At 46.3% G+C, this 24,965-nt stretch overlaps 1 protein-coding gene and 1 long non-coding RNA gene across 11 annotated transcripts in view; one reads left to right on the top strand and one right to left on the bottom strand.

The window, feature by feature from the left end:
• The first annotated feature begins 1,588 nt into the window (after positions 1–1,588).
• On the top strand, positions 1,589–3,164 carry LOC136401387 (uncharacterized). Its single transcript, XR_010750512.1, has 2 exons — positions 1,589–2,614; positions 2,703–3,164. It is a non-coding gene; the product is annotated as an uncharacterized lncRNA (long non-coding RNA).
• PHF20L1 (PHD finger protein 20 like 1) overlaps positions 3,133–24,965 on the bottom strand; it is a 78,553-nt gene continuing 56,720 nt past the window's right edge. For 7 of the 10 annotated variants that reach the window (XM_066379542.1, XM_066379541.1, XM_066379543.1 and 4 more), the window contains 9 exons: positions 20,936–20,992; positions 19,680–19,787; positions 16,596–16,760; positions 13,891–14,072; positions 12,242–12,341; positions 10,778–10,973; positions 8,905–9,268; positions 5,537–5,702; positions 3,133–3,670 (listed from right to left, as the gene is read on the bottom strand). In XM_066379542.1, coding sequence (XP_066235639.1) covers positions 3,528–3,670; positions 5,537–5,702; positions 8,905–9,268; positions 10,778–10,973; positions 12,242–12,341; positions 13,891–14,072; positions 16,596–16,760; positions 19,680–19,787; positions 20,936–20,992 — 1,481 coding nt within the window. In that variant the 3' untranslated portion in view covers positions 3,133–3,527. The remainder of the gene's footprint in view (positions 3,671–5,536; positions 5,703–8,904; positions 9,269–10,777; positions 10,974–12,241; positions 12,342–13,890; positions 14,073–16,595; positions 16,761–19,679; positions 19,788–20,935; positions 20,993–24,965) is intronic. The other 3 variants (XM_066379545.1, XM_066379547.1, XM_066379551.1) reach the window with 1 other exon arrangement.

Below are 24,965 nucleotides of genomic sequence, written 5' to 3'. Positions count from 1 at the left end.
TGAGGCGACTTCCTGGCCGTGACATGGAGGGCAGTAACGAGCCACCTCCCTCCTCCCAGCCGGCACAGGGCTAGTGGGGGGCCCGAAACCCTACCCAGCCAGCAGGAACCAGGAGCACATTCCCTGGCAGGGGTCAGCGGAGGCAGAGCAGCGGCCTGGACTTCTGTCCCCCAGCAGCAATGAGGTGAGGTGGTGTCTCTCCTCCTCCACCAGCTATGTCAGAAGAGTTCTACTAAAATTCCATGTTTAACTGAGATCTAGAATTTCTTAACACAACACCCAACTGTCCAGGTTTCGACCAAAACCCACTCATCATGCCAGGAACCAGGAAAACATCAACTTGGGGTATCAACTAAATGAGTGCGGGCAACATGCATAACACCTGGCCCGGGGAGGGCGCTTGGCCAGTCAACCCTTGGCCTGAAGTGACCGCTTTGATGACGTGGAATAAGTGCGAAGTTAAAATTCAGGTAGTGATCCCTGCATGGCCCGATTTTGGTCCAAAATGGGTGAGCAGTGGGCTGAGGAGGAGGAAGGAGACACGGCCGGTTTTGAGGATGAGGCCCAGGTAGGGAGGAGACTGAGACGGGGCGACAAGCCCGGCCCTCAGGGTGGTGCTCTTAGCTCGGAGGGTGAGGTCGGCAAGACAGCCAGGTGATGGGAGGGAAAACGGGGGCCCCGTGTTAAACACGTGAGAGGTGAACATCTGAGAGAAACAAGTCGGTGGAAATGAGTATTAGGACAGGGGGCCTGACCTGAAATGCTGAGGATAACCACGTTCCCTAAAAGAGGGCATTACTCTTAAGTGAAAATCATAATTGAGCAGCAGCACCACACTCAAGTAGGAGGAAGTAGGAATTCTATTTATCGGTGACACTCTAAGAATGACCGCTCCCCACCGATACTCCTGTCTGGGTAATGATGACAAGTTACCTTTTACGAAATGCCCTTTTAGTTTACTGTTTATAATTAAATGTATATATTTGTGTTTTTTTAAAGTCAGACTAAGTGGAAAGAACACCGACTCATCTGAAGTCTCTCCAAGTGAACTTGCACACTCTTAGATAAGGAACACTCAGGCACTGCCTTCAAAAGTAAAAGGCTTCAATGAACTGCTGAGAGACTGTATTAAAGGGATCTCACGTACAAATAATTTAACCGAGATTTACTTTAAAAATCTAAATTAAAAAATGTAGACTTCCAATTCATATACAGAGAAGCAGAGCAAAAACTTGAGCAATCTACTCATCCAGGGAACTTCGCCTGCTGGCGAACAGGTAGGGGTCTCGCTTTAAGAGGCCACAAGCATGAACGTGCATTAGGTGACCCATGGTCATGGGACACAGATGAGTGTCACTAGGTACAGAGAGGATTCCCTGCATGTGACAAGAATCTAGGCAATACCACTGCTCATAGGTTAAGGAGGCTACTGGCTCCATTTCAGAAAAAAAAGAAGATATAAATTCTATGTCTAGCATTGAACCACAATAGGGAAAAAGAGCTATTATTTTTAAACACAAAGATAACCGTATCGATCTTGAAATAACAGACATTAGCAAATTTACTTCACACATGGAACATAGGCACTCTTTTTCTTCTTTAATATGCAAATTTAAGCCACTACCCCAAAATATCATCTCTGCTAAAGTTTTTCATTTCTCAGTAAGATCTCTGACAAAGTCAACGTATCACAAGTACACACATACGACTGCTGATCTTTGGCACTTCTGTCAAACTGGAGAATCTCAAAAGGCAAGAAAAAGTTCTAGACTGTTCTGCACATTCTTCTGATCACCTTTACATCAAAATATAAGGCCGCAAAAAGGCAAGCTGAAGTTTTAGGATATGTCGAATAGTTTTAATAAAGAGTTTTCCATACAGTACCTTACATATAGAACAGTGTTTGCAAATTTAAATAATATCTGAATGTACAGTGGCATGAATTCTTATCAAAGATAAATTCAAGTTTACTGTCTATCAGTTCTTAGATGCACTTTCAGATGGCCAGAACTGATACACAGAATGAGGCAAAAAATATTCAAGTGTTCTATGTCATCACACAGCCTCCTCTTAACAGTCTTCTTCCCCCTTTTTAAAAGAGTTTCAAAACCTGTACATACATCTTTAATTTTTAAAAACAGTCTGTTAAAAGGTAACATTTCATGTTACCCCCCAGTTCTTAGTCTATAGTAATAAAACTAGATATGTGTAGATATAAATATGCGTGGGCTATGTACACACGTACGCGAGGGTCAGTTTCCCACCGGCAGCCGCGGGCGCCTCCCTGCGCGGAGCGGGCACCCACAGCTCAGAGAGGCGCTCCCTGCAGCCGGGGGCCTGGGCTCGGGATCCAGCAAGAGCTAACGCAGCAACTCAGTTGCCTTTGGTTTCAGAAATGGGTCCATTTGTGATCAAAGCTAAAAGTTTTGAGTGCGCATGTATTTTTTAAAAAATAAAATTCCTCTTCAGAAACGAAGCTTCTCCAGTATTCACTACCAGCGGTGAGACTCCACCGCCACAGATCTGCGAGTTCTGTCACTCCTCATCCCCGCTGAGGCTGTTTACAAGTCCTTTCTGAAGGCGGGCACCAAGCGTGCGCAGGATCACACCGTCGGTCCGCGGACGCCTGCAGACGGCACCCAGGCTACAGACAGCTACGTCTACTGTCTATAGTGGCCGGGACGCCTGCAGACGGCACCCAGGCTACAGACAGCTACGTCTACTGTCTATAGTGGCCGGGACGCCCGCTCTTCTGGACCACCAGCATTACATAAGACTCGGAGTGGGCAGAGTGCCCACAATACCTCAAATCCTCTTTCCGGCCACATCGTCCTTATTTGGCACAATGACCCCTCTGTGTCCAGTGAGCTTTAATGCCCACAATAAATTCCAATCGCTGGGTGTTTGTTTTTAGACTAGATGCATAGTAACAATTCCACAACTGTTCTCCCAGAAGTGAGGCTGCTGCCATCAGTTTTCTGACTAAGGACCCTGGTCACCTAGGAAACAGCTCATGCTGCTACAGAAGTTGACACACTGTACACATCCATACAGCTGGGTCAGCTGCAGAGAGGACAGTTCTTACGGCAACTTACAAAGCTCTCCAGAATCTAGGTTTCCACTACAATTTAGTTTTTGGCCAAATGCTGGTTTATCAACAAGGACCTTCCTACGAAAAACTATACAAATACAGCATATTTCTTTCTATAGGGATCTGTGCTTCATGTAATCAATTACCCAAAACTCCTGCCGACTCGCCCCTTAGCAGATTGCAGTCCACCCTCTCTGGTCCTTGGCGTTGAACACAACAGCATTTGTAGCTTGCTCATGGATCGTTTTTCATATTCGCTTCCTTGATGGAGCTGTTCTTCACGTTCCTTTCCAGGGCGCCATCCCACCGATGTCATAAATCAGTGAATGGCCAGACAGCACTCCCCTGTCACTGTCCAGCTGTCCACCCAGCAGTCACGTGGACAATAAAAGCCACTGCCTGGAGAGCCCAGCCCTTCCCGCGGGGTCCACTGCCGTCATACGGAGCAGAGAGTCGCGATCTGCTGCACTTTGCCCATGTCCACGAGCAGCTGCTTGATGTGGCGTTTGAGCTGGGGCAGTCTCGTGAGCGGGTCAGGCGGCTCCAGCTCCCCGGTGAAGTCCAGCCAGCTCTCCAGAACTGAAAGACAGGAGGAACTACTTCAGTGGACACTAGAACAGTCACAACACGGTCTAGTCAGAGGCTGGAAAAGTGACGGAGACAGAGTTCACTTCCTCCTCCCCCAGAAGGCCAGCCACTCAGCACCCTTCGTATCTGTTCCCACAGGGTTCTCATCCCTCGTGGCAACCTAAGGTGATGGTAGATCATTTCCCCGTCATAGATACACTGCTCACAAAAATTAGGGGATATTTTAGCCTGACCTGTGGTGGTGCAGTGGATAAAGCGTTGACCTGGAAATGCTGAGGTCGCCGGTTCGAAACCCTGGGCTTGCCTGGTCAAGGCACATATGGGAGGTGATGCTTCCAGCTCCTCCCCCCTTCTGTCTCTCTGTTTCTCTCTCTCCTCTCTAAAAATGAATAAATAAAATTTAAATAAATAAATAAAAAATTAGGGGATATTTTATAGCTTCATATTCATTTTGAAATATCCCCTAATTTTTGTGAGCAGTATACTTAAATTAACATCATTCTGAATGTCTCCTTTTACCCTCTTCTGGAACAGGAAACAAAAGTGCCCTGAAACTCTTCAAGCTTTCTATTAATTTAGGTTTAAACTGTCTCTACTACATTTTAAATGAAATAGCTACTCGAACCATTTTTATTTTAAATCCAAAAGTTTATCTTTAACAAAAGAAAGGAGATGGCATTTTTCAGTGTCATTTGCAAGCCTATATTATTACTTTTTAAAAAATATGCAAGCATATTAAAAGTCTAGGCAGAATGCAATTAATTTGTGTTCTACACTTTTTATTAATAATAGGAAATAGTGTCAAATTGTATTGTTTTCTTTACAAATCTACTCAAAACATTAAACTAACTCTACAGTTAGTTTACGCTCAAATGAAGGTGCCTCTAAAATGGGCTTCCGTTCCCTCTTTTCTCAGGGAAAAACTAAGCAGTAGGAGCTCTAACTCAGTACAGGGGAAGGTATCACATCCTTTTGCAAATTAAAGAAAAAGGAGAATGCAGTCTATGAGACTGGAGGGAGGAGGAGTCAGGAAGCACAGAAAAGCACAGGGTTAGCAAGCAGGTGATCTAAGTCCCCATTTTGTCAGCTACCAAGTAGGGGTACGATCTGTCCTGTCTACTCCTCCTCAGGGCTCCTGTGTGATCAAGTTAAAAATATATTAAAGGCCTTGGCCGGGTGGCTCAGTGGATAGAGTGCCCATCGTCCTTGCACGCAGAGGTCGCAGGTTCGATCCCTGGTCAGGGCATGTATGACGAAGCAAGCAACAAGCGCAGAAGTCAAAGGAGTAACTAAGTGGAACAACAAGTTGATGCATCTATTGCTTTCTCTCTCTCTCAAATCAATGGAAAAATTTTTAAATAAAAACTATTTAAAATCTGTATGCAAACTGAAGGTTCACCTACTTCACCTCGCAGCGGGTGCTTCGGGAAGTTAATTTCATCTAACCTTGTGACCAGTGTGAAAACAAAACTTCACAATGTTTTCCCCCATATTTCAAATATGGTTTGAGTTCTCATATAGACTTCCAAAAAAACTTAGTTCAACAAAACTAATAAACATCCCATATGTGCTCTATATTGAGCCTGGCAAATGGGCAATATTTAATAAATATCCACCTTAAAAAAAAACAAAACAAAACAAAAAACTAAGACTATCCACCCCTACGGCCCTGAGCTGAAGAGGCCGCCGCTGCCAGTGCACTGGGCACCAGGCAGAGGCAGTGAGGACGCTCCGCCCGCATGGTGAGGTCCATAGCTCCAGCCCGTGACTGAACAACTGCCCACTCACTTCTTCCGGGCAACAGTCAACCCGCCTGAGCCACTATGGGGACCGCACTTCCGTTCCTTCGTAAATTACCGTCCACTTCTTTTTCTATTCGGTCCATCCTGCTGGTGACTTCATTCTGCACGTTCTCGATGTGTGTGAGCAGGTTGAGCTGCCACTGCAGGTGGGAGTCCGCGGGGTCCTCAGCGCCTGACGGATCATTGTAAACAAACACCGTCTTCTTCTCAGCTGCATTCTTCTCCAAGACGCCATTGAAAAAAACAAAGAGTTGGATGAAAGGGACTGTCATAAAGAAAAAGATATTCAAAACCTCATCACCCGCAAAGATCAGTGAAATCCAATCCAATTCCTAGACTACTTTTACAGGAGGACTAGGCCATAATCAAATGACAGCTGATGGTCATTCCCGCTCCGCCTGGCAGCAAAGTGGTGCACAGGGTCAAAGGCACGGACTAAACCAGGGGTCGGGAACCTATGGCTTGCGAGCCAGATGTGGCTCTTTTGATGGCTGCATCTGGCTTGCAGACAAATCTTTAATAAAAATAATAATAACATTAAAAATATAAAACATTCTTATGTATTACAATCCATTCATTTTCTACCGCTCATGTTCATGGTTGCAGGTGGCTGGAGCCAATGACAGCTGTTCTCCGGGACAACACCAAATTTTTATTGGGTAATGTGTAACGTACACGGTCGTATGGCTCTCACGGAATTACATTTTAAAATATGTGGCGTTCATGGCTCTCTCAGCCAAAAACGTTCCCGACCCCTGGACTAACCCATGCTAAACAGATAAGTCGCTAATGACGTCCCAGAATTAGCATGCCCAGCTAATTCAGACTGACCCCTTCCTCGATTCATCTAAACTGGTGACATAAGTAGATGGAAGGCAAAAAGCAATGATAGAAAAATCAAGAAAGCTGGTAAAGCCCAGTAGAAAGTTAAATTAACTACAGACTGGACTTTCCTAATGCAATTAATTCAATGAGACAAGAGAAAGAGAAAAACCTTTTAAAAACTTAAAAAATACAAACTGTTTAATGCACACACACCAAATCTGCACTCGGATATAACCCATTTCATGAAAAGGATATTAATCTGACAATATAATTTACCACAAGTTTTATGAAATACAGGCTTCCTAAATGAAGCCAAATATTTACTTACAGTGATTACTGGATAAAGAAAGCAAGATAGATAGATAATTTTAAAGCAGTGTTGCTAGTTGAAATTTAATTTTTAGAGAGTGAAAGCACAGCATCTCTAAGGCAATGCCAAGGACAGGAAGTTTGTACATGTTCACTGTGCACAGACCTCCGAGTGGTCAGCTTCCTGCGTAATGCAGTTTGATAAATATAGACAAATAGCCAATATTTTCAAAAGAGGGTTAAAGTACCACCTCTTATCTAAAACACATGAGAAAGAAAGCCACATTATACTAAATATACATATGCATGTTGATGTTCTCACACATAGACACTGTTATTTGGAATAAAATATGGCTCATGTTTTTTTGTGGGTAGCCAGGTGTGCTTATAAAATTGAAATTCTTATTGGGGAAAAGTTTACTGAATGACTACAGTTCTGAATCAGGGAATAATTTCATGTCCAAATGGCCATCGTTTCCTCGTACAGAATGTGACAATGTCTTGACCCTGACAAGGTACCTGTGACCCTGGGAATCTATGTAAGATCTGGGCCCTCCGCATGTGTTGGTACTTCCCTGTGCTGACCTAGCGTGCCCCAGGAGACTGTGACCTAGCGTGTCCCCGGGCAGACTGTGACCTAGCGTGTCCCCCAGGCAGACTGTGACCTAGCGTGTCCCCAGGCTGACCTAGCATGTCCCCAGGCAGACTGTGACCTAGCGTGTCCCCAGGCTGACCTAGCGTGTCCCCCAGGCAGACTGTGACCTAGCGTGTCCCCCAGGCAGACTGTGACCTAGCGTGCCCCCAGGCAGGCTGTGACCTAGCGTGCCCCCCAGGCAGACTGTGACCTAGCGTGTCCCCAGGCAGACTGTGACCTAGCGTGTCCCCCAGGCAGACTGTGACCTAGCGTGTCCCCAGGCAGACTGTGACCTAGCGTGTCCCCCAGGCAGACTGTGACCTAGCGTGCCCCTCAGGCAGACTGTGACCTAGCGTGTCCCCCAGGCAGACTGTGACCTAGCGTGTCCCCAGGCAGACTGTGACCTAGCGTGTCCCCAGGAGACTGTGACCTAGCGTGTCCCCAGGCAGACTGTGACCTAGCGTGTCCCCCAGGCAGACTGTGACCTAGCGTGTCCCCAGGCTGACCTAGCGTGTCCCCAGGCAGACTGTGACCTAGCGTGTCCCCCAGGCAGACTGTGACCTAGCGTGTCCCCAGGCTGACCTAGCGTGTCCCCAGGCAGACTGTGACCTAGCGTGTCCCCAGGCAGGCTGTGACCTAGCGTGCCCCCCAGGCAGACTGTGACCTAGCGTGTCCCCCAGGCAGACTGTGACCTAGCGTGCACACAGGCAGGCTGTGACCTAGCGTGCCCCCCAGGCAGGCTGTGACCTAGCGTGTCCCCAGGCAGACTGTGACCTAGCGTGTCCCCAGGCAGGCTGTGACCTAGCGTGTCCCCAGGCAGGCCGTGACCTAGCGTGTCCCCCAGGCAGACCGTGACCTAGCGTGTCCCCCAGGCAGACCGTGACCTAGCGTGTCCCCCAGGCAGACTGTGACCTAGCGTGTCCCCAGGCAGACTGTGACCTAGCGTGTCCCCCAGGCAGACTGTGACCTAGCGTGTCCCCAGGCAGACTGTGACCTAGCGTGTCCCCCAGGCAGACTGTGACCTAGCGTGTCCCCAGGAGACTGTGACCTAGCGTGTCCCCAGGCAGACTGTGACCTAGCGTGTCCCCAGGAGACTGTGACCTAGCGTGTCCCCCAGGCAGACTGTGACCTAGCGTGTCCCCAGGCAGGCTGTGACCTAGCGTGTCCCCAGGCAGGCTGTGACCTAGCGTGTCCCCAGGCTGACCTAGCGTGTCCCCAGGCTGACCTAGCGTGTCCCCAGGCAGACTGTGACCTAGCGTGTCCCCAGGAGACTGTGACCTAGCGTGTCCCCCAGGCAGACTGTGACCTAGCGTGTCCCCAGGCAGGCTGTGACCTAGCCTGTCCCCAGGCTGACCTAGCGTGTCCCCCAGGCAGACCTAGCGTGTCCCCCAGGCAGACTGTGACCTAGCGTGTCCCCAGGCAGACTGTGACCTAGCGTGTCCCCCAGGCAGACTGTGACCTAGCGTGTCCCCCAGGAGACTGTGACCTAGCGTGTCCCCAGGAGACTGTGACCTAGCGTGTCCCCAGGCAGGCTGTGACCTAGCGTGTCCCCAGGCAGGCTGTGACCTAGCGTGTCCCCAGGAGACTGTGACCTAGCGTGTCCCCCAGGCAGACTGTGACCTAGCGTGTCCCCCAGGAGACTGTGAGGCGGGTACCTTTGCAGGCAGTCCGTCTTCTTTCACTGAGAACTGGAAACGGCTCCTCTCCCTCACGTGGAATTCCTGTTCGTCCTCAAAACTGCTAACGTCATCATCATCGGAGCTCCCCGGGTCTGCACGAACTCTGCAGTCCTGACCGTAACTCTGTGGCTTTTGGTAGCTGTGCTCACTTGTTATGTAGGTCCCTTCCGTTTTCAGGGGCACACGCGGTGGCTCCTGATGGTTCTGCACAGGGTATTTTTCTTCGAGATGAACCATGTCTTGTGCTGTTACTTTTTTCTCCACCCCAGCAACGACTTGTTCTTGGTCTTTCCGCTTCCCAGAACAGGCCCAGAGATGAAGGTCAGGATGGTGTTTATTCCTTAAAACAAAGTTGGAGAAACGTGATTCAAAAGAAGAAAAAAAATCTAGTAACAGTCAAAAAATGATACATGTTCATGACAAAAATTCAGACTGCAGATGTGGATAGAGTAAAAGCTCCCATGCCATGCAGTCACAAATATCTGAGGAGTGGTCTTCCAGACTTCTTCTATCCATATACAATTCTTTTTAAAACGGGCACACGTCCATCTTTTCCTTCTGCACAAACGGAGCGCTCCTACAATGTGTCCTTCACATGTACCATGTATGGACACTGTGCCGTGTCCTTGGTCCCAGTCTAGTAAGTAAGCAGTACTGAAGCACCGTCTAGTCCCAGCGCTCCCCCACTGCCAGACGTGCGCATCTCTGCACACGAGCGGGACTCTGTCAGAAGACTTTCTAGGTACGGAACTGCTCAACACTATATGCACACTTTTACTTTTGTAGATATTGCCCAAGTGACCTCCAGGAAGGCTATTCTGATTTGCACAAAGGCCTATTCTGATATGCACAAAGGCCTGGAGCTATGGGAAAGAACGTTTCATTCAGGGATGTTTGTCTGAGCTGGAATATCTGGGAAAAGAAGCAGGAGAGGGGAAACATGGCAATAAAATGGCAGACAGGATGTGCTCCAGAGAGGGCAGGCTGCGTTCACCAGGCCCCGGAGGACACGGCGACGCATTTAGCTGGGGAAGAGACAAGCTCTGAGTTGCCCTTTACTGAGATCACAGTGGCACCAGGACGGACGCCCTGGATGGGCACGGGACTGGAGCACAGGGAAGCACAGAGGGATGGGGGCGGCTCAGACGGGGAACAGCGGGCTGAGGAGGCGCTCCTGAGAAGGGAGACGAGGGGGACAGGAGCAGACGGCACACACTAAGCGATGACAAAGGACGGGAGCACTCAATGCACCGGTCTGTGTGGGAGGTGCTGAGGTGGGCACAGGAAGGGTGGGCAAGTGAGTCAAAAGGAAGAAGATCTTGTGAAACCCAGTGGTTGACCCTGGCTTTTTTAGTCTAAGGACTGTATCTGGGTACGGAAGAACTGCAAACAAGCACATCAGGAACATTCTGATACACTGTTTGGGGGGTAAGTGTGCTTTTTATGAGGAAATTGGGATAGACTCAAACACGGGGTGGATTACAGGACCGGTCAACAGCCTGCAACATCAATCCCTCGGTAACTAGAAAACACATTACTGACCACTCCCCATCCCGCCAGCACTCCAGGACACACACGGATCCACAGCACGTGCTCTCCACCCCCTGCGTGAGCACGCAGAGCAGTGGGCGGGGCTAAGCTCCACCGAAAGGGGAGCCCACAGCCACCTACCGTCGGCCGCGTGCATCTGCGCCAGGGCAGTGGGGCAGAGCAGCCACTCATCCAGAACGGTAGTCACCTCTCCGTTCTCTCAGCTAGAGTCTACTGAGATAACTCGTCTGCGTCCAGACCGCACGTCCCAACCTCCCGAGACCCACCCTGCCGGCGGCCGCCAGGGCAGCCGACTCACTTGAGGATGCCGATCTTCAGCTGCAGGCCATGCAGGACCTCCGTGACGCCACAGACATCTGCGAGCAGGTGATGTGTGGAAACGATCTTTTTGGCATTAAGATGAGAATAATTTTCTTTTAAAAATGATAAGCCACACATTCTCCCATTATTCAGCCAGTCCTTATCATAACGGTACTTCGCACGCCACCTCTGACCTGTGGAGGAAGTTGACACTGCCGTCACAGGGGCTCCACCCTGCAGGTTCCCCACCAGCCCCTCCCTGCCCACCCACCCCCAGCCCCGACACTATTGGGGAGCAAGGCGAGCTCCAGTGCGAGGCACACTCTGGGAGGGCGAGGCGTGCTGAGCACCTCCTGCGCACTAGGGACAGGCTCCCTCCGCCAGGGCCAGCAGCAGGCGACACTGCGCAGAGAGCCTGAGGCACTGTGCTCCATCCCTCACGGACCCCTCGTCTGCCCTCTGACGGGGCCTGAGGGCTGGACGCAAACTGGACAGGGACAGCGGCCCCTCACTAAGCTCTGCCTGGAACCGGATGAGACGAGGAGAGAGAGGGAAGTGACCGGGACCCCTCCCCATGTCCGAGACCTCACAGGTCCCTGTGTATCCCGGGTCCCCTGGGCAGTAGTGACCATGCCCTGCTGGGACTGGTTGTTGGTGTGTCCATGTCCCCTGCTACGCGGTACGACAGTGGAGGGTGTCGTCAGAACCCGGCCTCCCTCTCGCCAGTGAACTAACAGAAGGCATCCGGTAACTGTGAGGGCGAAGGAACTGCCACTCAGATCAGGCTGAGCAACCCTCCTGCTTCTTAATGCTGCTGCTGCTCATTTTGACAGGTGTGAGAACAACTCGTTAGCTTTTTGTTGGAAATGTCTCGTTTTCTGCCCCAGAAGTGGGGAGCAGACACAGCACACAGAACACTGCCCTCTGACAGCTGCTAACGGGGGAGGCCTCCGCGGACAGGGAGTCCCCGGGCCGACTGCCTTCCTGGTTCCGCCCCCTCTAGTCCTACCCTGTGACAGGCCACGCCCCGTCCTGTGACCTGGGTCCCTCACCGTGAAACACAGGACCCGGGTGATCACCCGAGCTCTCGTCTGCACTAAAATTCGTTGGATATACAGCCCTATCAGAAACTATAAAACTAGAGCAAGAGTCTAAGCTCAGGCCAGGATTCCACTCCAACAGGCATGCGTGAACCTACTCAGAAATCAGAACACGGAGTAGACTAAGCGGCTAATTCTCTAGGAAAAAGCCTTCACTCCATCCTTCCAATACGGTATTAACTACACTGATGAGTTCACGGTGATGTTTTTGCCTAAGTCATTAATATGACATATAAAACTGTAACCGTGAAAAACATCTGAAGATCTGACTGTGGAAGCACAGTCTAGCTGGCAAGGGGGGAGCGGCACGTCACACAGCTGGCATCTTGCCTGGCGCGCCCAGTGGTGGTGGGGGGGCTTACCGGGCGGGTCTCGGCAGACGTAGCAGGTGTACTGCTCCGGGATGCTCTCCTCCAGCAGCCCCAGGCACACGCTGTGCTGCCAGCACAGACACTCGTCACACTGAGGACAGAGGGGCACCATCACTGCCGAGCCACAGGCACGCACAGCAGGCAAGCAAGCAGGCACGCACGCACCAGCTCCCTCCCTCCCTCGGTCCCCTCTACACAACCAAAGCAAGTGAGGACTTGAAGGGGAATGTTTTTCCTGAAACAGTTAGCTATTTCGGGAACTTCCTCTTGGTGCACCAATTAAAATGTGCTTTAATAAATTACTTGATTCATAAAAATGTCATAAAACTATTTCATCTATTTCCCACTAATTTTTAGGCAAATAGATGTTTAAAACTCTTAAAGACAGCTTATTAAAGGCAGAATTTTAAAAAAGTATGTATTACTTATTTAGAAATTAAAGTTAATGGGGTGACACTGGTCCCTAAGAACACATAGGTTTCAGGTGAACATCTCTATAGCATTTGAACTGTTGATTGCATTGTGTGCCCATCAGCCAAAGTCAAATCATTTTTGTCACCATATATTTGACCCTCTCTACTCTCCTCCCCAGAATTTTTTTTAAAAAAAGGGAAATTTGCAGCAGACCCTGAAACAAGAACCTCTTCAAGTGCAACCTGTACATCTCTAGTTCCCTTATTAGAGAAAACTATTGAAAAGGGGTGATCAAGGAGATTACTATTTTCCATTCCTTTAACATCTCCAATCCTCCAAATGTCATCACAAAATATGTGTTATGCTTCCCTTTTTTCTTAAAGACACTCTTTCTACAGAGAGATGCTGTTTGTAATGGTTAACCCTACAACAGCACTTTCCTTTCATCTTTGAGAATAGTGGGAATGTCTATGTTCCCATAGCTGTGTTGAAGGGTGACTGCATAATAATAATGAATTATTATAACAGGGATACAAACCAGTAAGAGAAGTACTATGGTCTACCCATCAGCATGGACGCTTACCCATCTTAATAGCTCTTACAATGAATTTCAGCTTAAAGGCCTCAAACTAAACATCCAAACAATGGGAGAGTGCCCATCAAATAAGGAAAGTCTATTTCTTTGATGAAGAGATTTGCCAGTCATTACTACTGGCATTGTAAATATCATAAGTTCGAGGGCCCTGGCTGGTTGGCACAGTGGTATAGCATCAGCTCAGTGTGTGGATGTCCTGGGTTCGATTGCCGGTTAGGACACACAGGAGAAGTGACCATCTGCTTTCTCTACCCCTCTCCCTCTTCTCTCTCTCTCTTTCTCCCTCTCCCATAGCCATGGCTCAATTGGTTTGAGTGAGTTGGCTCCAGGTACTAATGATGGCTTTGTGGCGCCTCCACCTCAGGTGCTAAAAATAGCTCAATTGCCAAGCAAAGGCTCTAGATGGGCAGAGCATCGCCAGCAGGGGGTTGCCGGGTGGATCTCGGTTGGGGCTCACACAGGAGTCTGTCTTTCCGTCTCCTGTCCTCTCATTAATAATAATAAAAATAATAGTAATAAGTTAGAGACCTCCACCTCAATGGGGCAGTGACTAAAAAGAGAAAACAGAAGCCTGCTGTCCTCAGAGAGCACCTGAAGTCACTAAGTCCCTGCGCCAGGGCAGGCAGCGTACCTGGATCATGAAGCCGTTCTCCTCATCCATCTCACAGATGCATCTCACGATTTCATTAAGAGCATCGTCTTCATCCTGCGATTCCTCAAAGTTGGTTGAATCAAAGTCCTGATTGTACTCATCCCCACTTAGAAGCAGGCTCTCTGTTGAAGAATCATCTAGGAATTCCACATCTGTTAAGTCTGGAATATACATAAAAGTATACTCATATTTTTCCATTTTTCTGTTCCTTTCCAGACAGAAAGGCACTATGGTAGTGATTATTTAGCAAGTGAGGGCAAACAAATGGGAGATTTTTTCCTCTGGACAAAGAAATAAATGATTTTTGAAGTCTAGGTAATTACGATTGCTTTACATCTTAAAGTACACACTGTTACAGGTAACTTGGGAAGTATGTCCTCATCTTGGAGTTCAGTGGTTATGGTTAAGGTTAACAGTAGTAATTTAAATCTGCATAGGTTCCACGTGCTTTCCCAAATGTTACCCCTGTGGTCCCCTTTGTAGAGAGAACAGGTTTCAGTATGTGCGCCCTAACAGCACTTCAGAGAGGGGAAGGGGCTCCCCCGGGGTCTAGTACAATACTGTTATTCCTAACAGTATCAGTATCAACTGCTGCCACTGCACTTAACATCTCAGGTCACGCGCGCCAGGCCAGACACCAAACACAGTCAGTGCCAAGACACATAACCGCGTGAGCGACGCGGCCTGTGAGGGCGCCAATGCACACCGCGCTGTGGCTCCGAAGCCTGTGTCACGGGCTCCACCAGCATTTCTGAAACTGGGATGAGTCCCCCTCGGGATTTTTAAATTTCATTTTGATAAAAATCTTTAAAAATTTGTAAGCATATTCTAAAAATTACATCACATGGAGGACCACTATCTGCAACTTGATTTAAAAGCCAGGTTTCAAGTTTGTATTTGTAAATGGGAAAAGAGGGGAGTGGAAGCAGGACTTGTCCTAATCCTCCTCCTTCCAGTTTTTTTTTTTTTTTTCATATTTTTCCGAAGTTGGAATCCGGGAGGCAGTCAGACAGACTCCCACATGCACCCAACCGGGATCCACCCGGCACGCCCACCAGGGGGCGATGTTCTGCCCACCTGGGGCATCGCTCTGGTGCAATCAGAGCCATTCTAGCGCCTGAGGCCGAGGCCACAGAGCCATCCTCAGCACCCGGGCCAACTTTGCTCCAATGGAGCCTTGGCTGCGGGAGGGGAAGAGAGAGACAGAGAGGAAGGAGAGGGGGAGGGGTGGAGAAGCAGATGGGCGCTTCTCCTGTGTGACCTGGCCAGGAATAGAACCTGGGACTCCCTCACGCCAGGCCGACGCTCTACCACTGAGCCAACCAGCCAGGGCCCCAGTTCTTTTTTCAAGGAAAAATCTCCAGCATGCTGTGTGCTTGTCTGAGGGTAATGGAAAGAGTGTGCTGTCGTCCCCTGTGGGCGAGAGGGGTCAGTTCTGGCTGAGAGCAGGCAGTGGCAGCGCACAAGCACACAGCCTGTGCTCTGGGAGCAGAGCAGAGAACACTAAGGTCCCGTGAGACCGAGACCCGCCCCCTCCTCACCCCGCCCTCAGTTCCCACTCTGCCACTGCCGCCCCCGCACAGAGCTGGGAGTCCCTGCTCCCCCGAGAACACCGGGAGGCCGTTAGCATCACCCACGGCCAGGGCTAGGAGGAAAGGCTGAGAGCTGACTCCGGGGCTCCTTCACCTCCTGACGTGGCCCTCCGCCCGCATATGGGTACCTACGCCCACGTGCGGGTGCCTACATCCCCGGACCGGTCGGTGCCTACGCCCACGTGCGGGTGCCTGCATCCCCGGAGCGGTGCCTACGCCCACAGAGCGGTGCCTACGCCCACGTGCGGGTGCCTACGCCCACAGAGCGGTGCCTACGCCCACGTGCAGGTGCCTGCATCCCCGGAGCGGTGCCTACACCTACGCCCACATACCAGTGCCTACACCCACAGAGCGGTGCCTGCGCCCACGTGCGGGTGCCTACGCCCACAGAGCGGTGCCTACGCCCACGTGCGGGTGCCTACACCCACGCCCACATACCAGTGCCTACACCCACAGAGCGGTGCCTGCGCCCACGTGCGGTGCCTACGCCCACTGAGCGGTGCCTACGGCTATGTACGAGTGCCTAGCACCTGACTATGCTCAAGTCATTGACCACGTTCCTAAACCTTTGGTTATGAATGTATGTGTGTTCAAGAATGCAAAGTCCATTTTTAAGAGTAAGAAATATTTGAGAAAAAGCATTATCTTAGGAGTTAGAATCGACTTTGGTTTGAGTTTTAATTATAACATTCATTACCTAGCCCAAAAAGTTACTTAACTTCTAAGTCTCTGCTTGTTTTATCTATGTGATGTGGAAAAGAATATCTACTTTATAAGTTGGTAGAAAGAAAATGAAAATATATGTAAAAACACCTATGAAAACCAAATATAGCAAAAGCTAATAGTTTTTTCCTATCATCTGTCCTATAACTAAGTATAAAGCCAATGTTACTTTATATAAATTAAAAAGTAGCTCAAAGTTCTAATGCTGACATTTCCACTAGTTATTCTACTAGTTTATAGAATAACTTTTCAAATGGTGCAAATGGTGTGCCCTGTGCTCAGACAGGTCCTCAGGAAAGTATGTTTTATCCACAGTTCTACATGAAAGACTCTTAAGACTTGTTTTAAGCATTACATAGTTACACATACTTTCACCACTAAGATCCACTGACAGAATTGCCCGTGGGTACTGGTAAGTTGTATTTTTCTCCGTAAACATGCTTCGCAGAGCCAGAGAAGTCCCAGATGATCGAGTCAGTGGAGAACAGCACCTTTCCAAAAACTCTAGAGAACTGTCTTCATAGTCTGAATAGTCTACAATATAAGACACACAAAAAATATTAATACAGTGTCAGTAATCAAGAACAGTCACTACAAAAATAATGCGAAAGTCATGCTTCAGGATACATAAAATAACCAGCCACCACTTTCTCTTGTCATCCATGAGCAGCGAGATGGTTACGCATCTAATTAACTGGGTGTGGCAAGAACACCTGGGAAGTATAACCCAGACAGCAGAGATGTAGCAGAGATCACCATTTTCTAACTGGTAATACATTCTTGTTGAGTAGTCGAGTGAAAAATAATTATTTTTACATTTCCTCTTTATTATAATGACAGTTATGTCTGCAGGAAATGTGCAATGACTTCTTTTGCAGTTTGTAAAGATATTCTCATGATGTATAGCATGTCAATAGTAGTGATAATTTGATCAATAAATTATTCAGCAAAAAACTTCTGAATAAAATTGGTCCTGAAATAAAGTCCTGAGTTCTGTCCTCCTCAGCCTGGAATGAGTTGGACAGATGGACAGAGGGGAGAGGTCACCTGCAGCCAGCCTACAGGACAGTGGGGTGTGGAGAGGGGACAAAGGCCAGAGGTCTGACTCCCAGGCGTGGGAAGGCTCCAAGCAGAGGGGACAAGGCCCCAACAGAGGATGGGACTGGCTGGGGCACCGGGAGTGCAGGCGGGGAATGAGGCTGCAGTGAGCGGAGCCAGATCAGGTTCACGGCTTGTTTTGTTTAAGTTTCATCCTGAATGCAACAAAAAGTTGCTCAGGGTCTGTAAGGGAGAGGAGGCCATGCCACAAGCCCAAATCCACTCTTCAAACCCATTTTGCTGTAAGTTTATTAACCCTTTTTTTTTTTTTTTGTATTTTTCTGAAGCTGGAAACGGGGAGAGACAGTCAGACAGACTCCCGCATGCGCCCGACCGGGATCCACCCGGCACGCCCACCAGGGGGGCGACGCTCTGCCCACCAGGGGGCGATGCTCTACCCCTCCGGGGCATCGCTCTGCCGCGACCAGAGCCACTCTAGCGCCTGGGGCAGGGGCCAAGGAGCCATCCCCAGCGCCCGGGCCATCTTTGCTCCAATGGAGCCTTGGCTGCGGGAGGGGAAGAGAGAGACAGAGAGGAAGGGGGGGGGGTGGAGAAGCAAATGGGCGCTTCTCCTATGTGCCCTGGCCGGGATTCGAACCCGGGTCCCCTGCACTCCAGGCCGACGCTCTACTGCTGAGCCAACCAGCCAGGGCTATTAACTCTTTTCATCTTCACAACTGACCAGGAAGGGAGCAACATCTTACAAATTAGAGAATGGAGGAGAGAAAGTTAAGTCAATTGCCCAAGAATAGATAGCTACTAAGGGCAAAGCCAACATTGAAACCCACACGGCCTGACTACAGAAGCCTCATTCTTACCGGAAAGTACTGTCAGTGGATCTCAACATTTACAGTGCACACAAACTGGAAAGACTGTTAGAAGCAATCCCCGGGCTTCCCCTCCCGCACCGCCCCTGTCGGTCAGGACTGGGGCCACCCAGAAACACCACGCTATTCAGACACAGACATGGAGAGGGCAGTCCTGTGCTAGCTGGGGACTGTGTTAAGTACTTGACAACAATGACCTTACCGAACCTGAACAATAAATCTACAAAGTAGAAACTATCATTACCATTTGAGAAGTGAGAAAAGCAAGATTTACAGAATTTTGAGTAACGTGTCCAAAGTCACCTGGCTCTAAGTGCTGCATCAAGATCTGAGCTCACACGCTCAGCTTTCAAAGATGCCTTGGTTAGCATCTGCTCACCATACTTTCTTCCATACTTTTATTTTCCATATTGCTCGCTCATCTCTATCCTTATATTTAGCTTTGTCTCTTAAAAATAACGTATAACTGGACCTTTAAAATCCATTATAATCTCTCTCATATGGTTATAATTACTGATATATCTGGATTTGTTTCCAATATCTTATTTTGCAATTTATATTTTTCTTCTTTTCTGTTTTTTCCTCATTGTCTCCTTTTGGATGTTTTTGTATTACATCCCCTCTCCACCTTTTGGAAATCATATCCTATGTTTCTACTCTTTAAGTTTACATGTTAGAAATTCTAAAATACAGACAGACTTATTTAGCAATGAATTTATTTTACTCTTCCAAAATCTCAATTTATAAGCTATTATTATAACGTGTTCTCTGCCCCGGTGTTGTTTCCTCACAGAGGAGACGGGCTCCCAGTCAGCGGTCGGCTGTGTCCCTGTACTGACGAGCACCGTCTTTGCTCATCCCTCCGTCTGGCATCTCCACCCTTCGCTTTGTCATCATGTTCCTTCTGCTGAAGTCCAGGAGTCAGACAGCCTTTAGAGACAGGCTATCTGACAGGCCAGTGTTGTCAACCACCAGTCTGCGGACCAGTCCGCCAGAAATCTCGTCCGAATTCGTGAAAGATGGAACCACCCTGCTGCTGCGTGAAGATGGAGACCCAATGATCTTAGTCAAGTTCACTTACGCTCGAGGATTTCTGTCTTAGTGGTCCCTGAAATAATCCTCCTATTGTTACCAGTTCCTAGGTCTGTGATAGGCCATTATTTGATTTTCTCAGGTTTTTCTGAAAACTGATTAAAGGCGCTATAAAATCCTAGATTGAGATGAATCCCTTTAGTCCACGGAAGACTGTTTGGTCAGGCATTTAGTCTACCTAAGACTAGAAAAGAAAGTCTCCAATCATTGCAAAAATTAATTTTATAGCCCCCTTAATATATAGACCTAGTAAAAGAGATTCCCACATTTTCAAAATTAGCAAGACAAAGGAAAGGTACAGGAACTTCTCAGTTCTCATCAATGTGGGATCTTGCCCTACCTCCATTTTGGTAAAAGAAGTAAAGAAAGATAAAAAAAAAAAAATCTTAAATCAAGATAAATAAGTAAATAAATAAGAACCACCATTTTCACATACCATGCTGCTTAGATTTCTTTTTCTTTTTCTTCTTCTTCTTCTGCTTCGGTTTGTAGTGATCTTTGTCTCTCTTCTCCTTTCTCTCTCTGTCCTTTTCCTTTCTCTTCCCTAAACGACAGAAGGGAGTGAGTCAGTGCCGTGACTGAGCCCGACCGGTTCCTTTGCCATTAACCTCAAGCAGCATTATGTTTTAATCAGCTATTGCAGTCACCTGCCCAGAGTGGACGGGTTCAATTAAACTGTTCCTGTCATGAGTCTGGAACTCCTGACTAGCTTATTGGACTATAAGAGGGGTCTTCCTTAGCAGTGTTGAGAAATCCCAACTCCTGACACCTTCAAGTTAACACAGACAGTAGTTAAAATCTTTAAATGAGTAATATAACTCAGCTTCCTGATGTGGCAAGAAATCAGCTCCGTTATTTAAGCCCTGTCTGAGGAGACTCAGCATTTCCATCTATAACTTAATAAATATATATTAGGAGATTGAAGAAAAAACTTGATCATCTTTTTTCTTTGGAAAGATAAGAGATTAAATCAACCCATAAATAATTCCTTCAGTCTTTCAATACTCTCCCAGTGTGTATAAGAATGAAGACTAATGAAAAGAAACTTATTTCATTAAACACTTTTTACCAAAATTTAAAAATATTCCTTTTTCCCAATCATATGTACTTAAAAAAATAAATGGATGTTAAAGCAGTATCCTAGAATACTTTATTTAAAATTAATCCATCACATATATTTAACTCTTCAGAGATGGATCAGCCTACAATTCATCACCCATTTTTAATCAGCTCTCAGAGGCTCAAACTCCAGTTAGCTAATCGGTATAACGTTTAAGACTGTCATCCAATATTCCAAAATTTTTAGGCATTATAACACATACACTAGAAGTGATAGCAGAAAACTTAGCAACTTTTTAATACAGTTAAAGAAGACAGTCTAAGAAAAATGACTATTTTATCATCCATTCTCAGTCTCAACAATATTAAATGGCAGCTTACTGTTAAATAGCCATGATTTTTAAAATGTTTAAAAACACACTGTTCTCAGAGAAAGCCTTAAACGCCATTGACAGAAATACATATACTGCTATAAAGACAGGCACTCGGAGCCACTGGTCTGGAGGTGACACTGACACACTCGGGCACCGCTGGCACCGGAAGGAGCAGTGCCGGTCAAAAGGAAAGAGACTACGTCCTCCCACTGCCAAGTCATCTACAGGCTTTTGCTTAAAGATTACGTTCTGTTCATACCAAATGCTGTTGAGCTTTTTTCTTCCAATTTCACTTTTTTTTCTGTTTTCAATACTCCTGCAGGTTTAGGGGGAAAATATGTATGTTTAGTCAGAAAGGGTTACAAAGTAGGGAACAATGTTTTTGTGTTTTTTTTGGAACAATGTTTTAAATTACAATTGATCACAAACACTACGTAAGACTCTTTTTCCCAAGGTCTCCATTATTTTATTGCCTGAGGTAGTAACAGAGCCGTGGGATTTCTTACTTCACAACACTAGTAAATTAAGGATGATTTTTGTTCCTTCACATTACCAGATTACAATCCTGGTTCCGCCATGTATGAGCTGTATGGCCTTGAGTAATCCATTATATGTCTCTGCATTTCTGCGTCCTTATCTGCCCCATGGGAATGGGGCTGTCTACTCTGTGTTGTTATCAGGACAGTATGTGTCCACATATGCAATGTGTAGACCAGTGTCTGATAAATAAGAAGTGCTTTTTTTCACTTTCTCCTTTGTGATGGGGTAATAATTTGAAACTACATTTCTAGAATTATATATACATAATATATATAAATATATATAAATTATAAGCTAAATGGACTAGGCCCTCAGTAAAGACCGACTGTGGCATCACAGTCTTTGGCAATCTGAAAGATGCTGACATGAACCAGGTAGTGGGTCCACGCAACATTTCTTCTGATAGTTAAGACATAAACGCTATTCAGGTCATCCAAATCAAATACTAAACATCTTATTAAAGTATACTAGTTTTCAACAACCTGCGTAAGATTTCTGATCTACTATTTAATCTCTGTTGCCTAAAACAAGCTTGTACCTCTGAACACCATCAGTGGTATTAATTTAATAATAAAAGCCAAACCAGAATTATTTTGCAAATTATTTTTGGTCTTTATCTACACATTTTTTATCTTTATTGAGACATAAAAATATTCAACCTAAATGACATTTAGATATTACTAATTGTTCAAAATATATTTTTAAACCAATAGTGCACCTCAGTAATTGTGTAGCTGACACACGTACATTTAACCAAGCTGCTCAACTCATATTCAACCATTCTCAATGCGAGTATCTTACATGCACCTACAGTAATCTAAGAAAAATACTATACTACATTTAAAATAGAATTTCAGTCCACTAAATTATGCTTTTATATCACCATTTACAATAAGTTCTTCAATTTTCAAATCATTTCAATACAGTATCAGAGCTAGCATTTTCTCATCTTCAAATATTTTATATAATTTAATTTAAACAAAATAAAAATATAGAAATACCACTCAACCTGAATTAAGTTAATAAAGCTCTAATAAGTTTCATATTAAGTAAAAATATTGACAATCTCCAAGACAAAAAATAAAAGGGACATCAGTGCAAAAAGAAATACAATTAAATTTTATTATCAAGACTGCCAGTATGTATCACTTCCTTTTACTAATTACTGTTTCCTGATTACTAATAACTGCACCATGAAAATTCTACAACTTTGATGTAATTTTTAAATTGATTTTAGAAAGAGGGAGGAGAGAAATGATAAGCATCAACTCATAGTTGCTTCACTTTAGTTGTTCATTGCTTTTAATACATGCCTTGACCAGGGGGCTCAAGCCGAGACAATGACCTCGTGCTCAAGCCAGCGACCTTGGGATTGTGTCAATGATCCCAGGCTCAAAGCAACAAGCCCAAACTCAAGCTGATTACCTCAAGGTCTCAATGAGGATCTCAGCATCCAAGGTCATTGCTCTATCCACTAGGCCACCGTCCGTCAGGCTAATGCAATTTTCTTAAAGATGACAAGGGACTTATACTGTAAGCCATGAGAACTGTGCTTTCTAAAGCCTCAGGGATCGCACCGAAACACTCAGAAGCAGCATTTGATCCTGATCAGCACCTGGTGGGTCCCTACTGTCTGCAGCACTGACTCCAAGGTGAAGGGTGGAGCGCAGCCGGCTTCCCCTGGGCTGATTCAAAGGAAAGGAACCGCTTTACTGGGCTGCCTGTATGGACTGGACGGTGTGGGATCCCTCAGACACTTGGAAGACAAGGAAAAGGGCAGGAAGCACTGCGGAACACGGGAACACAGGTCCGTGTGCCAGACCAGATCCCATCATTCCAAGGGTGCTTTCGGTTCCAGATTCTGTTCACCTCAACATTTGCATTTCTTCTTTTTTTAATTATTCATTTTAGAGCGGGGAAAGAGACAGAGAGAAAGAGAGAAAGAGAGAGAGAGAGCGAGAGAGAGGGGAGAGGGGGAAGGAGCAGAAAACATCAACTCCCATACAAGCCTTGACAGGGCATATGAACCAGCAACCTCAGCATTCCAGGTCAAGCCTTATCCACTGTGCCACCACAGGTCAGACCATTCATATTTCTTAGTTGATAAAATTTCAAAACTAAAACTGGAGACTGAAAAAGGATTGTCAATATTTTACACAAATAAGAAGCTTAAAATAAGTGTTCGTATATACAACAATGGCAAGACTTAAAAAAACACACACACATGGGTCTGGCCAGATGGCTCAGTGGTAGAGCGTCCGCCTGGCATGTGGATGTCCCGGGTTCAATTCCCAGTCAGGGCACAAGGGAGAAGTGCCCAACTGTCCCTCTGTGATACTGGCTCACCCTACCATACATTGAGCTCCCAGATCTTCCAACGCCTTCAAGAGGTTTTCGTAGTGAAGAGTCTGTTACACACATATTCAGTAGACAAGTAAGGCTAGGTAAGAAGATAGTACACTATTCCCAGATGGGAACAGGACTCCATCTGAAAGCTAACAATGACAGAACTGAGTCCTCTCCTTTTCTAAAACAGGTTGGCTCTGTCAGATAAGGCATTCGGATAATAAAATGACAACAGTGGATCAGTTTTTATAAGGATACCAATGACATTTTGGTCACGTGGGCAGCCATAGCATCCTTAACCTTGCTTAGTCATAATGTCACCTGCTTCCCAGTGGAAGAATATAGAAGAATTAGTGCAAACTCATTACCTCTACCGGAAAAACAACTAACAGTAAATCTTACCCTGTAAAGAGGTGTATCTAATAACTGGGTAATTTGCATATCCCCTCAATCCCTTACCATGACCTCTAAATGGGGCAGCAGGCACACTGTAAACCACAAAGAAGTAAAAATCCAACTCTGTAAAAATTTTTCACAGGTAATGACTAACATCCTCCTCATTCTAAAACACAAGTTTCTTTTTTTTTTCTTTTTTAAGTGAGAGGAGAGGAGAAATACCCCAGAAACTGTCTTTAATGCAAGTTCTGGTAAATAATGCTTTTAACAAATGTTTTAAAATTTAATAGTAACAAAATTTACTTTTATAATTATTATGGAAAATCAACCAATCAAATAAGCAACACTTTAGAAAAAGCAGAAACAAAACACCTGGGACTTTGACTCTAGATGGCAAACAACTTGCAAGAAAATGGAAGTCCAACATACACTGCAAAAACAATTGAGACACAGTAGATAAAAACCCTGAGAGGAAAGCATGCAAAGGCATGCAGATCACTGAGGTTTCCATGCAAATCACACAGGCTCATAGGATTTTAATAAAAAGAGATCCGATTAAGTTATCACCTGAATTCTGTTACTTCCCTCAAAAAATAAAAGATGAAAAGGGTAACAAATAAATTAGAATTCCTCCCAGCCAGGATCCGAATATTGTGATTGTGTTCAAACCTCTAATAAATGGACCTTTCAGGCTTATTACTACTATTCATATTTAAAGAAAATACATTTTCAAATGTTCATTTAAAAATAATCTTCCCAATGGACACAGAACATTATAACTTTAAAATATTTTTCATATATTCAGCCCAGCAACAAATTCCCGATTGGGAAAGAATTGAAGGAGACCTTCAACATGAAAACTACCTCCAAGGGTCAACGGTAATTCTTGTGGGACTTTCTTGTGGGAAAGGGGAAAGCAAAATTAACTACCCTAGCATAAGAGGGGCTTAGAGTAAGAATCAAAAGACAGCAGGATTTGAGAAATGACAAGACATGTTTCAAAACTT

Source organism: Saccopteryx leptura, chromosome 3, assembly GCF_036850995.1.
Source record: "Saccopteryx leptura isolate mSacLep1 chromosome 3, mSacLep1_pri_phased_curated, whole genome shotgun sequence".
NCBI classification, from domain to species: domain Eukaryota; kingdom Metazoa; phylum Chordata; class Mammalia; order Chiroptera; family Emballonuridae; genus Saccopteryx; species Saccopteryx leptura.
This window is presented reverse-complemented; position numbering and strand designations above follow the sequence as displayed.